Source organism: Sebastes fasciatus, chromosome 6 (assembly GCF_043250625.1).
Source record: "Sebastes fasciatus isolate fSebFas1 chromosome 6, fSebFas1.pri, whole genome shotgun sequence".
Classification (NCBI taxonomy): Eukaryota; Metazoa; Chordata; class Actinopteri; order Perciformes; family Sebastidae; genus Sebastes; species Sebastes fasciatus.
This window is the reverse complement of record NC_133800.1, coordinates 16,760,568-16,774,792: the sequence shown is the minus strand read 5'-3', so window position 1 is coordinate 16,774,792 and position 14,225 is coordinate 16,760,568. Positions and strand designations below refer to the sequence as shown.

The window sequence follows — 14,225 nt, the reverse complement described above, 5'->3', positions numbered from 1 at the left end:
GTATTGGGTATGTCCTATTTTCCTTTGGAAGTGGCTCTTTGCAAGTGTGCCACATGTAAGGCGTGTTAGTATTTCAGATGTTTAATATTTGGCACAGCTGAAGATGAAAAGAAATAGGCAGTGAAAAGAGTCATATGAAATATCATGTTTGTTTTGTTGTTCATTATTCATATGCTGCATCTGAACATTTTATACCCCTGTTGAATATACACAGTTTTTGCCTTTTTTTAGGTAGGCAGTGAGTGCATTTGTACCACTTTCTAAGGGATAAGTACTTTGTTGGAGCTGTTCACCAGAAGATATTGTCACACATAATAAAAGATGTCGGTGAATGGTGGTGTATTGCTGCTTTTAATTTATGATTGAAGTAACTCTTACTCTACATGCTTGCTGTGGGATCACATGGGACATGAGAACCCACATTGTGGATAGCAGATAAAAGTGAGTGTTGTTAGGGGTTTGTTACAAAACACCCTCAGAGGGAGAGAGTCCACCACGTGTTGTGGGAAAAGGCTCATATGATCTAACAGCTTTGCCACAGTTTGTGGATGGGATGTCTTGTGTTCCTAAGTGTTTCAAGTAGCTCAAGTAGTCTATTGGTTCATATTGCAGTTCTCTGTCTTGTATACCTGATGTCTTATACTGCTAACTAGCATATGTTAAATCTTCCTCTCTGTTCTTTGCACAGATATGAGACGAGTTGTACGGCAGAGCAAATTCCGTCACGTCTTTGGCCAGGCGGTGAAAAATGACCAATGCTACGATGATATCCGGGTGTCAAGGGTCACATGGGACAGCTCCTTCTGTGCAGTCAACCCCAAGTTCGTTGCCTTAATTATCGAGGCCAGCGGTGGAGGAGCTTTCCTCGTTCTCCCTCTTCACAAGGTAAGTTTCTGGTGTATCATGTAAGAGTAGTTAAAGCCCCAGTGGATCAGCACTGAGCACATCAGTCAGGAGTGGCCTCTGAGGCAGCTAGATGGAGATAAACCAGATGTGTAAGCATGTTTGCATTTACTGCATCTTTGTGCTAAGTCAGTAGCGCACGCTGAGCGCCTAACAATGCACCGTTAATCAGTGTTTTTAGGTAGTTTGTACTTGGTAGTTGGTACTTGATCTGAGGTGAAATAGTCTACTTTGTTTTGCTTACTTTAGTGCATTTTTTTGTGCTTTAACGACACTTGTCTTTTTCTAAGAGTGATACAATTCTCAGTATGGTATGTTCTATCTAAAACTTTAGGTTTGTGGGTTGAAATGAACATCTATGTTTCATAACAAATTTTTGAGATTACATTCTTCACCTACAATCTCTGCATATTGGCACATGAATGATCAACGGTGTCCATCTCAATGACTTTACTTTTTGATGGTTATGTTTACCAACAGGCCGATCCTCCTAAAGCTTAAGCGTTTTGTTAGAAAACCAGTTTAAGCTGGTAATGTCTTTCGTCTTTATTCTGAGAAAAATGGTGCATTGAAATGGTGTAATGCTAACCTTTTAAAGGCATTGTGTCTCTTTTCAGTGCAGTTATGCATGTGATGTTTTTGTTACAGATGATTTAAGTGGATCAAATTACGTCTGGATATTTTTAGACGGGGGTTGGGTGGGGAGAGGGGGGGTTATATTATCTTGCGATGACATAAAGGGAAGGGAAGCCATTCTCTCTGGGATCATATATGGATGATGTTAATGTAAATATAAAGCACTTAAAAGGTAGAGAGAGTTGAACTAAAACTCTTAATTCCTCTCTTTAATTTTGAGAGCCCATTCCCCATGTTTTGTGTACAGTAAATACTCATTTGCATTGAAGTCTTTGCCTCCTGCAAGCAGGACTGCTGACTCTTGGTGTAAGTGTACCTTGGGATTAATGTTTACCAGCGGGCTGTCTCACACACCCTCATGTGTACAACAGAAACTACTCCAAAGCCCTGGAGCGAACAGTCTCCTGATCCTTGCCTCCATATAAGGAATCGCTCCACTCCAACTAGAATTACATTTGGGTTGGGCAAGACGGCATTTGAAGAGTGTTTAGCTGTAAACAAGTCCGCTGGGTGAAGCCATCCCTCGCTTTTGTTTTAACCCTGCTGTCATAATTGGGCTAATTAAGGTGCAATAGAGACTGAGTCCAACAGGGGACTCTAGCATGTCCCCTGGAGAGCCCTTGGGTGCTGTAGTGGTGAATTGCTGGCTGCTGTTTCTGTTTGGCAGCTCCAAGCGATGGCCAAGTGGCAGGTCCTAACACTGTGAGTGACATAAGTACTGCAATACTGTTGACAGATCTAACCTGGGCCTGTAATTAGTGTACACTGCCTTGTCATCTGAGAAGGCTCCGGCATAGGGGACCGGATCCTCAGGCCTGTCATCGCACAGCTTACACCTCTCAGCACCTCATTCAATACACAGCTTGTACTGGAGGTGGGCTGCAGGCTCGACCAGTTTACACTCCCCCTGCCCTCCTCTCTGTGTCTGTTTGAATGAGCAGCCCCTCTGCATGCCATGTCCCAGTACAGTGATGGTGTGTCTGCTGAACAAAGTCTACTTTCACTGCCGAACCAAAGTTGCGAGAGACTGAGGTCTTTATGTGCAGAGCAAACCTCGGGCAATTTCCCCAAGTGAGAGATTAAAAAAGCCTCTTGATTTTTAGATCTTCCCACATACAAGCTGGCAGGCGTGACACGGACTAATCCTTGAGATAGTGTTTTCCTCACTTCAACAGGCCATGCATTGAGACACTGGAGCCGAAAGGGGAATGCCATGTTATTTAAGAATAACAGTATGTATGTTATACTTTGGACAGTGTGACCGGTATGTATTGCCATCAAACCAGTTATACAGCCTAGCATATAAAGAGAAAGTCAGCTGTTGGGACATGGGAACATTATTTTCAGATCTTAAATTAATGGGCATTCCCTTTTTTATTTATTTGTGTTTTTTTTCTTTTAACATTTTTTTTTGTGGCATTTATCACCATGGTATTCTCAAATGATTTTTTTTTCTGTCAAAGCTGGTCCATCTGGAAATCTCAGTATAGCCTCAGCTGGCAATGCAGGTCTCAAAAGTGGGGCGAGTCTGTTCTTTGCAAACAGTATGACTAGACCACGGCAGTGGATCAGCAATGGCACCCGAGATCATGTCTAATGAACTGAATAAACAAGGGTCGTGATGTTGTCTCTTAATTAGAAATAAACAAAATGGTATGTGAATCAGTATGCTTTTCCATTTGGTATTATGCCGAATGTACAAAACGTTTTACTTTATTAGCTTTTGTCAGACACAGCTTTGCTTTGTGGGTAAAACTGATTGAAGGACACTCGCAGTTTGAATCACCTGGGTCTCATTTCATTTTTGTTTCAAGGGCACACATTCCCCAAACACCCCCACCCTCCCACCCCTTCCCGTCCCTAATGTGAGGGTGCATCTGTCCGGCTAACCCATCTGCCTCGGCTGCGTTGCTCCCAGTCTCTGTGGGCAGCCAGCTGCTCAGGGCCTTTGTCCCACGCTTACTCCCAGCGCAGCCCTTTGTCATTACCACACTTCGGCTGGGGGGAGGCAGAAGTGTGATGATGCTCCTTCCCCCTTCACAATTAAGCCATATGCAACTGTGCGCCGTCTTTGTTGAAGTGATGGAGGATGAATTATTGAAATTATGAGCCCTGAAAAAAAGCATTGTACTCCCTCTGCTTATTTCCTGAAAAACCTACTTTGTCATAATTTATTGTATATATGGAAATGGATGGAAAAGCATCTCTGGGAGTTCAGAGGTTGATGTCGTGGATCTGTGACCTGACCCGAGGTCTGAACCTCATTTTGAGTTGTCAACCAATGGAGCCATGTCTTTGTGTGACTCAGTAGGGTGAGGTTAGTGCGGCAGGCCGCCGTGACTCAGCACAGCCATGAGTATTGTTACTTCCTCCTGTCAGAACACAGGGATTTATAGAGAGGGCATCAGATGTCCAGCTCAACACATGTCATTCCCTTGCCTCATGCTTTCAATCTCCTCCTTTCTCTTTCTTAGCAGGATGCCTGCTAATTTATTCCCTGATTTCCATATGAAGGAAGCTGTGGGAGTGAATGCAGCAGCGAGCAGTGAAACATTCCTGATAATTCCTCTCTGTCTTTTCGGCATATGCGAAGGAAAGTCTCAGTAAATCATTACAGTTGCTGTGATTTACATCCCTTATTTGATTTATCTAAGCATGCCATTGTTGTCCTGCTTTCGCCATTAGCGTCTTTATTTTTACACGCATACTGTGCTAGTCACTTTTTGTCAAGTGTTAGCATCTTTCGTTTCCTCTTTTGTCTATTTCTGTTTTCAAGATTGACCTTAACTACAGCCATAACACCACGTAGTGTGCATTGCTTAACGTAGAAGGCATGTTCCACGTCAGTGCTTCAAATGCTGCCTCTGTGCAGAAAGGATGATCAGATGTGGAGTGTGTGTGTTTGATTTGGATTCAATCCCTCAATGCACCATTCATCCAGTGCTCAACCTTTGCTGTTAGTAATCCCTGGGTGTGTGCACAGTGACACATTATTTCTGTTCTGTCTCGCATGCACCAGTTTGGCTGCTAACTAAGCTACGCTCTGTCTCTACAGTGTAGAAATACACTGGGTGTGCATTATATCCAGGGTCTTTCCCCATACTTTGGTCAGTTTGTCTTCCTGGACCTCTATACTGCTCAGTTGCCTCTGCCTTTGCCGCCTCTGCCGCTCAGTCCTGCTGACTGCAGATTTTACCATATATGGTCATTCACTGCTCCCTGCCTGACAGCCTTCCAAGACCATTTCCTCTCTGCCTTGCCATTGGCTGCTGCGTGCAGTGTCGGCACACATGTGAATTCTGGGATAGGCCGAAATATGAAGAGCGCTCAAGATGAGAGAACTGGGTGTAAGTCAGATGTTGTCTCTGTCACAGAGTCGCTCACTGTATCCAAGTGCCGTGTTAGAATAATTATTTTAATGTGATAATCAGTATGCCTGCTGGAATACTGAATAATAGTTATAATCTATTAATACAGAGCTGTGAGCCCTGATAGCTTTATAAAATAAAGCAGACTTTCTTTTTGCAGCATGCAGAGCTATGCTACTTTTAAAAATAGCAGATGGAGTGTACAATGCCATTTTCCGTAATTGAATGCATTTAAAGTCTGCTGCACACAAAGCTATTAATTCACAAACTAACTACTGTTGCACACAAATGCACCAATCTGACACACACAATCTTTTTGGGCTGGCTGCCTTTCACATGTTCCAAAAATATCTTTTCATTCATATGTTTGTTTCTCCAGTTGATCATTTTTGGGGACACAGGTGCTGGACTGTATCACAGCATGCACTGGGGAGACACTAGGAAGATGTGGAGACACTGTGGACAAATGGCTATGCTTCACAATACAATACCTACTTTGATACTGATTACTGATATTCATCATTAGATGTCTTGTCTTAGATGTTTTAAAAGTACATGCGTTGTGGACCTATTCACTACGGCCGTAGACATACTGGAGACACTGATCCTGTGTCATCAGTCATCAGCAACCACCAACCCGTGTTGTTCAGTGGCCTGTGAGCAAATATCTTGTGTTGCAGGAGCACTGGATACTAATAACAGATGTGGTTCAAAATTTCAGCTGCTCCACATACTTCCTAACTGGCAGCAGAGCAACCAGTATAGTAGTAGTAAATAGTGGACTTGTCGTAGATGCTATCTGGAATTAATCTTATGACCTAGATAGTTGCACTAGCCAGCTGTAGTACATCTCTGTATAGGTATGTCTACTCTATCTCTTAAGCTATATATAGCTCTGTTTTCAGTGTGGTGTGCTGCACTGTATTGTTCCTGGCTGCCCTATCATACAGACAAAGAGACTTGTAAAAGTGGAAATTTCCATGGAGCTCTGAGCAGCACTGGACAGCATGCAGACCCTTTAGTGGCGTGCATGTGTGAATCACATGTTGAGCTGCAAGGAAAGAAGGAAGTGTGCAGGCCTCTTGTGTGAATGAAAAGAATGTCCTCTACTGCCTTGAGGGATGTCGTTCATCTATTTTTTTTGTGTGCGTGTTTCAGTGTTGAGCTTTGTATCTATTGCTGTGTGATTCACGCTCATTTTCTGCAGTCTTACTTGTTGCTATGCAACTGGTTGTTTTTCTAGGCGTCAGACATTCCTGTCGAAGGATACAAATGTCTGTAGTGTAGTTATGGACATGTTAGATGTTCGACTGCTGAGTTTAGCCCCTTGCTGTTGGTGTGGGTTGTTGTTTTTTGCACTGGTATTTATTTTTCTTGTTCTGGAAAAAATCATTTTCACTTCTACGTCCTAAGTGTTGCTAAGCGCGCTCCCTTTACCTGTAGGCTGGTTGCCTTGGAGATGATTTTCTTGCTTGGCTGGTTTAGTCGGTTTCGGCTCATTTTTTAGCAGTGTTGTAAAAGTGTGATGTTACTGATGGTTATATATATAACTGTTCACCTGCCAGCCAAGGTCCTGATAGATGTTGCTAACATAAGTCCGATTACAAAACTGGAGGAATGTCCTCCAGTCGAAGTAAAATAAATATTTATAGCAGATTAAATCTGAGGTGATTTTCTTATCTTCTTTACTAGTTTAGTCCAGTTTAACTAATTTGACAAGAATTGGACACCAGGATTTGATAAAGGGAATCTTTAAGGACAACTTGCACCCATCCCTCTTTTTGTTAGCCTGCTGGCTTCACTGTAGCTAGCTGGTTGCTAGTCACAGTGTTAATCCATTGTAAGGTTGCTTTTTGTCAGTGTTCTCTTGTTCTTAATATAACCAATGTATGTGTCCCTGCACTCTTTAATTAGAGGAGCAGTGAGCAGCAGCTGATTCTGCATGTGTGGAACTTCTCGCTGCCAAATAGTTGTGTGACATAGATGGATGACGCTGGATTTTTATATTCTGCTCGAGGGTTCAAATTGTCATGGCAGTCAATTCTGATGACAGATCTATGTGACTACTATTCCATACCATTAAGATATTGAGAAACAATGATGTTGTGAACTCTCCAAGTTAAATTAAAGTCTCTTTCAAGTGGCTTTTGGTCATTCAAATCTACTGTAAAACAAGAGATAACTGTGTCCATCAGAAATATATTCGTGAACCTTATTTTTTTATGTGGATTTTCTTTAGATTTTTATAAAACAATAACTATTTCAGTGTACATTGAAAAATGTTTTTGTGGAGAGAGTCATTTATATATAAATCACAAAATACATTTGTGAATCCTTCAGTGTGCATTCATTCATTTTGAGACTGATCTGACTCCATATAGCCAAAGGGGGCTTTTCATCCCCTTGTGATTAATTAAAGTCAGATTTATCACCTTGTCTCTGCCTCTCCTCTCCTGAGTGACATCTCATTATGCTTGTGGCGGTTGTTACATAGCATTCTGGTGGAATAGTTCAAATGCCTCATTTTAAGACAAATACGGACTTGCAAATTTGCCTGCAGCTTTTCCAGAGGGACGGAAGGGAGAATACAACAAGCTGTCACAGGTTAACTTACCTGCACTGCTCCACCCAGGTGATCGCACTGCAGTGTGGTTTGTGTTACGAGCTAGTACCTTGTGTGCAGCTTTGGTTGTTGTCAGTTAAACTTTTAATTGGCAGTGCTAAAAATTACAATGATCCATTCAAACTGCGTCCCTGCTCTGTTTATCATGTTATCTGATGTTTATGCAGGCTTGGAGGTATGATCCACTTGTGTTCGCTCATCAGACCGTGGAATTCCTAATCGTGTATATCAGACATGAACACCATTAACACCTCACAGGGTGCTATATTTGACACCCTAGCGGCCCTCTTGCTCTCATTAGTCATACCCATACCAGAGCTGCCTGGGGCCGAGGTGTGGAATGTGAAGAACGTCTGGCTCTCTGGTCGAACTGTCGGTCTCCTCTGCCCTGCTCGGGTTGATTAGGAGGTCGACCTCCAGAGCTTAGCGCCAGTGTTACTCGGGCTTCATGGTTCATTGCTGCAAGTCAACTGTAGGAGCTACTATTTATTCATAAAGTATAGAATTATTATTTTTTTAGCTTATGCGGGCGGCTAAAAAGTGTTGATGGAAAATTGTGGAAAAGAGACAATGTGAGAGGTTGTGTAAGAATCTTTGCAGCATGTCTGAACTGGAGTTAACATGTGGGATGTGCTGAGAAGTCTCTCTCTGAGTGTTGAGGTCTAAACGCTGATCCCTCCCGTTGGTGGTCTTAATCTTTGTTGGCTCTGTCAACCAAGTTTCTGCAAGGACGGACATAAAACATGAATGTATGTTTATCATAAATGTTCCGTTTACATACTTATAATTGCATGTCTCAGCGAGAAAAGTTAACCCTTCATCGGTAATAGGCAACATCTTCACACACCACATGGTTTGCAGTCAGTTCTGAGGTTCAGATAATGAGTTTCACTATACATTCGTCGTAAACAGTGATAATATACTAACATGCCCCGGTCACCGTCTACTCCCTTTTTCTCTTCACACATAAACCAGAAGATCTGTTGCAATTATCCAGTACTATTGTGTATGTCAGTTTATAGCATAATAGCAGCCGAGTGAACTTAAAACCGCAATATTTCATTAAGTGTTTGTGCGCAGTACAACCCATCTGTGTACTGTACCATAATAGTACTCAGACACCACCACAGTGTACAGCACCAATTTGTGTTGAAACGGTAAGGACTGTTTAACATGACAGAACTGATTTGACGATGTTTAATACTCTGAGTGATATGTGTTTTTTGTGAATGTGCATTTTTTTTAGCTAGACCATGGGTTCTCAACTTTTTGTAACTGAAGGCCCACTTCTGAATGTTAAAAAAAATTCCAACGACCACGTTCCCAAATTAAAAATAAATAAACTGAGCTGTAAATATGTTACGCCACCGTCAGCTGTAATGACCAAAATAAATGTTCTGCCTACCGTCACCCATCACTGACATTATGAATCTGATTTTAAGATATTCAGGGTTCATTTTCCTCACCACATGCTTTGGAGCTTTTACTGGCGCAGGGTTGTCTCACACATCGCTTTCGTTTCAAAAACAGATCCATTTTGTGTCACTGTAGCCGAGGGGACTTTAGCTAGCTATCAGTGGCAAAACACATGTATCTCTACCTGATGTGTCGTGATTGGCGTGGTGATATTCAAACGGAACTGGTCATGGAAATTATGCATTTTATTTGATGTTTTTTATTCTTGAGCAAATTTAGATATAAAAATAACTACTTAAATTGAGGATCTGTTAAAGGTGTTATTGATAACATTGAGACAATAGATGTCACATTCTCCCTCCTCCGTTCCATTTCATTTACTTCACAAGTGGTTGCCAGGCTCTTACCGTCAATCTCAGCCATTTATCCATTTTCTCCACACTAACTGACGACCCAGAGATGCCACGTGATACCAACATCGTTTTACTATTGGCTCACAATCCTTGTTATTAGTGGGAACCAAACGTCAGATATCTTCCACAGCGATGAACAAAACATTCAGTTTGGACCCGCAATTTTTTTTTAAATGATTAATTCACAATCATAATTATTTTTTCAGGAAAAGCCATACTTTTATTCAGCACCTTTCTAAAGGCACTGTGGATGCATAATGGTGTTATCAATAAGACGTTCAATGCTGTGAAAATAGTGTGAAGTAATTGCTGCAGCGTTATTAAAGAAAAGCAAATAATAACCTTTTGTTGGCTCGTGTTATCTCGGCGATCGGTTTGCTCTTTGCCAGACTTGTTCATGCTGTTTCTGTTGATACACCTGCTCATCAGTCTGTCCTTCCTGCTTTACATCCTGTTCCTACTGTCTTCAGGAAATCATGTGCAAGAAAGGTCCAGTGAGCTCAGCTGTAATATACATCTCTACTGTATGAGATGAAATTAACATGCACAGATATCATGTCTGTCCCATAATGCACATATTTTGTGTTTTATAATCAACTAAATGAAATGTTTAAAGTCGACTCGGCTGCAGAGGAGAGGTCACCAGTCTCGTATTTAATGGTAATGTGACCTGATTCCGGATGGTGGCTCATAGATCCCTATTGACAGCAGTGTCAAAGTCTGCTTTCTTTACACTCGGCTTCAGGGTAGATTTCAGGGTGTGTTCAGCAGTCAGGGTGAGGTTTAGACAAGATCTTGTGATTTTCACATACTACACATACACACACACACACAGAGTTCATTCTCACATACACTGGACTTTGATCACTAAACTTGGAGTTGGAGTATGTGTCACAGCCCAACTCTGTGTCAGTCAGGTGATTGCATGGTTACAGGCCTAATATTTCCATATAGTACAGAGTCACTTCCTGTGATTCGTATAGATGTCCAGCCATTGTAGGACTGTACTGACCCTGTAAAGTTATGCATCTGTTCAGTCTCACTGAATATGAACAGACCACTGAGATATGAATCATGTTACTTGGTGACGTCAGCCACACCGCTGTGGATGTGCACTGTAACAGCAGCAGGCTTGAAGCACTCTCTCTGCCTGGCTTCTGTATCTGCTATAGCAGAGGCAGGAAAATGAGCAGGAATGCCTGAGCAACATGACACTCATATCCGGGACTGGACAGTCCCTCCGAGGCCCAGACCACCATCCTCTGCTTGCCTCTGGGTTTTTGTTTCTCACTCTGTTCTGTACCAAAATTACTGGATACATTTCTTTGTTTATTTCCTGCTCTTTTGAAATGCTGAACATAGTCATAGTGTGCTGCAGACAGTGAATTGCACTAAGAGACTAAAAGGCTGTTATTTACTGCTTTCTGTGTTCATCTCGCTGACAGTTCTGTCCTTTCGAAAGATTTAAGTCACATGTAATCATTTGACTACAAAAGCCATAATGTACAATTTGGGGTTAAGCTCGGTCTTTTTGGAGCTTTGAGACCGTCACTTTGCTTACACCAGTAGCAGGCCAGGTCTCGCTGACTAAAGTGACATGCAGTTCTTGCTAGTTTACTCCATCGTTGTTTGATAAATGGAATCAAATTTGGTTTGTTGTTAAACTGCTGTTGAATATAGCGCTGCAAGTAAATGCTAGTATACTCACTAGTGCTCAAGAGTCTTGTTAGTTTGATGTCCACACCAGGTGGAGGAGCTAAGTTTCTGTGGGAGAAGACACGACTCAGAAGTACCTTTTTAAAGGAACAGTGTCTAGCATTTCAGGGATCTATTAGCACAAATGGAATATAATATTTGTTATAATATATGTTTTCATTAGCTCAGATTGAACCCTACATATCTACATGGGTAGTGGGTCCTCTTCATGGAGTCCACCACGATGCACCGCCATGTTTCTACAGTAGCCCAGAACGGACAAATCAAACCGTGGCTCTAGAGAGAGCCTCTCATGTTTTTAGGTTACCTGAAGGCCACCGTAGTTTGTAGTTCGACACACTTTTGAAACTGTGGCAATGTCAGCTGCAAAGTGCAAAACCGTGGCACCGCCAGCCACCGTCTGACTTCCATTGCTCCTAAAGTAGTGTTATTATGGTACGGATGGCCTTTGAGCTAGGCGAACGACCTTACCATGGTTTTGCACTAGGCGGCTCATGTTATCACAGTCATGGAAAGGGAGGAGTGATCGGAGGGGTACTCAGTTGGTTGCAATCTGCAACCACACCACTAGATGCTGCTAGATCGAACACACTGCACCTTTTTCAAGCAAGAACTAGACTGAAAAAATGTGTCCCAGAGGCCACCAAAGAAAACACTTACATAACATTCAGTTGCAGGTAACAGTGGATTGGTGTTGGTGAAATTGGCCATCAGGCCAGTCTGCACACACTGTAATAACTTCTGTCAAATGCCATTTTGCTGTGTGAACTCCCAATGTGTTTGGAGTGTACTGTCACTGTAAATCCCTTGAGCATACAGTGTGCATGCATGCTTGCATCTATTGTTTGGATAATAAAGATCAGTAACTGCTTCAAGTTATGTTCTCATGAGGTTTAAGTCTAGTTTTGGTTGTACCTCTTACTCATTACTGAATATACAATTTTCAGATTTAGTAGCTCTTCTCAAGCCATCATTGTTGCAGTTCCCAGTATAATGGCAGAATAGCTGTGGGCAGTGAGTGAGCCTTTTCTTTTTTTGTATTAGGGAAGCCATCGTGCTTTAAATAGGGCTGCAGCGGCAGGACTCTTTCCACATTAAGTGACATCATCTCTCCGTCCCTGCGGTGGTACTTGACTTCAACACAGACCAGGGTGTGTCTCAGACACCCATCCGCCACAGCATGGGTTTGTTAGGTCACCTCAGCATGTAGAGAGAGCACCTGGTTCTCCTGGATCATAAGGTTCAGAGGTCAAATCCAGCTGCAGGCTGATTTTAGGAGGATTGGGGAGGATGTACATTATAATTAAAGGTTGTTTGTGTGTATGTAAATGTGTGTGTTTGTGTAGCCATCCCATCCATTAGTTGTATAAGCAGGTTATGTAAATGGCACAGTTTGTTTGATACGGGGTTACCATTTTAAAGTAAGGAGATGCTGTGGGAAACTAAGCATCTGTTGGCATGCGTCTACTGTATAATGACGTCACCACTAATAACTTTGCTTGATTACTATGGGTTGTCCAGCGGGGGCTAAATCTAATCTCCGTTTGCTTCTATGTAGCACCAATAAAACCGTAGCTTCCTTTTTTGGCTAAGTGATGTAGTGACAAACCGTCTGGTGATTCTCTGGCTTCAGATAGTTAGGTTTGTTGGGCCTTGTTAGAAGACCAAAAATGTAAAATTCTTTCTAGTCTACAGCACTTGGCAGGAGTTTTTGTGGGACTGGGATTTCCCCTCACATCTGTAGAACTTTCTGACGCCACACATGCTCTTATTCATGAAGTGCTCTCACCCAGCTGGGGGTAAATGTTGGTAAACATGTATCATGTTGTGTAATCAAATCCAAATCTTCTTTCAAACATCTCAAACCATGTTGTAATATGATATTGGTTATGGTTTTCTTTGAATGAGTACACTCATTATCACTTTATCAAAGTGACTCCCAAATCCTCAAATAGAAAAAAAATAATATTAATTTATTTTCTATGGGCGTGTAGTGAATTCTGCCATGTCGCCCTCATTTCTGATTCTCTACTCAGGCTGCGTCTGTCGCTTGTAATTTCATTTTCCCAGTGGAGTGAGTCTGTTAAAGGTCCTTTTCTTAGATGTTGCGTTTGTGTGTGTGAGCTTAATTTCTCAGGTGGGATTCAGGATTATACTGTAATTGACCTGTTTAAAAACATGCTCACTCCTCCAGCATGGACAATGTTCTCTGAGCAGGACCAGACTTAAGACTAATCTCATTACTCTGTGTTGTTTATCTTTGTCTTTACAGACGGGACGCATCGACAAATCCTACCCCACAGTGTGTGGTCACACAGGCCCTGTGTTAGACATCGACTGGTGCCCCCACGATGATCAGGTCATCGCCAGCGGCTCCGACGACTGCACAGTGATGGTAAGGTTTGCCACACCTGAACTCAGACCTTTCAACTGGTGAAAACACAACACACATTCTTGAGCTGATAAGTGACAAGAGACTACATGCTTTTATTGCGAAAGGCCGCGCTGTTGTAACTCAGGGATGGGTGCAGACCTCACCCTCTGGATTAGATTAGACTCAAATATGTGTTGTAGGAATCAGAGCTGGGGAATGATTTAGCCGTTTATTGAGCTGAGGTCACCGACTTTTTTGAGACTGTAGTCGTGCTTTGCTCCATATGTCCTTATTTGGGCTGTGAAGGGCTGAGATTAGTGTGCTGCCTGTTTACGTTCGCTGCTACCACTTCCTCACCTGAAAGTCCTGACTTCCTGTTATACCCACTCTGAATCAATGACATGTTCAGTCCATGTGTGCAGAATGAAGAGCGGAACTATCAATGGTTCCTCTCTTCATAGCATGTGATCTTTTGAGGGGAAAGTTCACCGCCTAAACAGGCTCTTGGTGATGTTTAGTTTAGATTAGGTGGGCGCTATAACTGCAGACCGGTAGAGATATGCAGCATGATGTGGACGTGGCCACACCATGTATTTATTTTTACAGAAAAGAATGGGTTTTAATTGTCACATCACATAAATTGCATAGTGGACACAACTCACTGCATGTTTAAAACATGTGAGCAAACGGAACCCTTTATATCATTATATTGGCATGCTAAGAACAGGGTGGTTGAGTAATTGAAGAGGAATGCTACAGAGGTGGTGCTAAACAAT

The 14,225-nt window shown here is 42.3% G+C and overlaps 1 protein-coding gene across 2 annotated transcripts in view; it reads left to right on the top strand.

Annotated features, from left to right (window-relative positions):
* coro1ca (coronin, actin binding protein, 1Ca) overlaps positions 1-14,225 on the top strand; it is a 38,221-nt gene that overhangs the window by 16,037 nt on the left and 7,959 nt on the right. For both annotated transcript variants that reach the window (XM_074638002.1, XM_074638001.1), the window contains 2 exons: positions 689-885; positions 13,348-13,470. In XM_074638002.1, coding sequence (XP_074494103.1) covers positions 691-885; positions 13,348-13,470 — 318 coding nt within the window. In that variant the 5' untranslated portion in view covers positions 689-690. The remainder of the gene's footprint in view (positions 1-688; positions 886-13,347; positions 13,471-14,225) is intronic.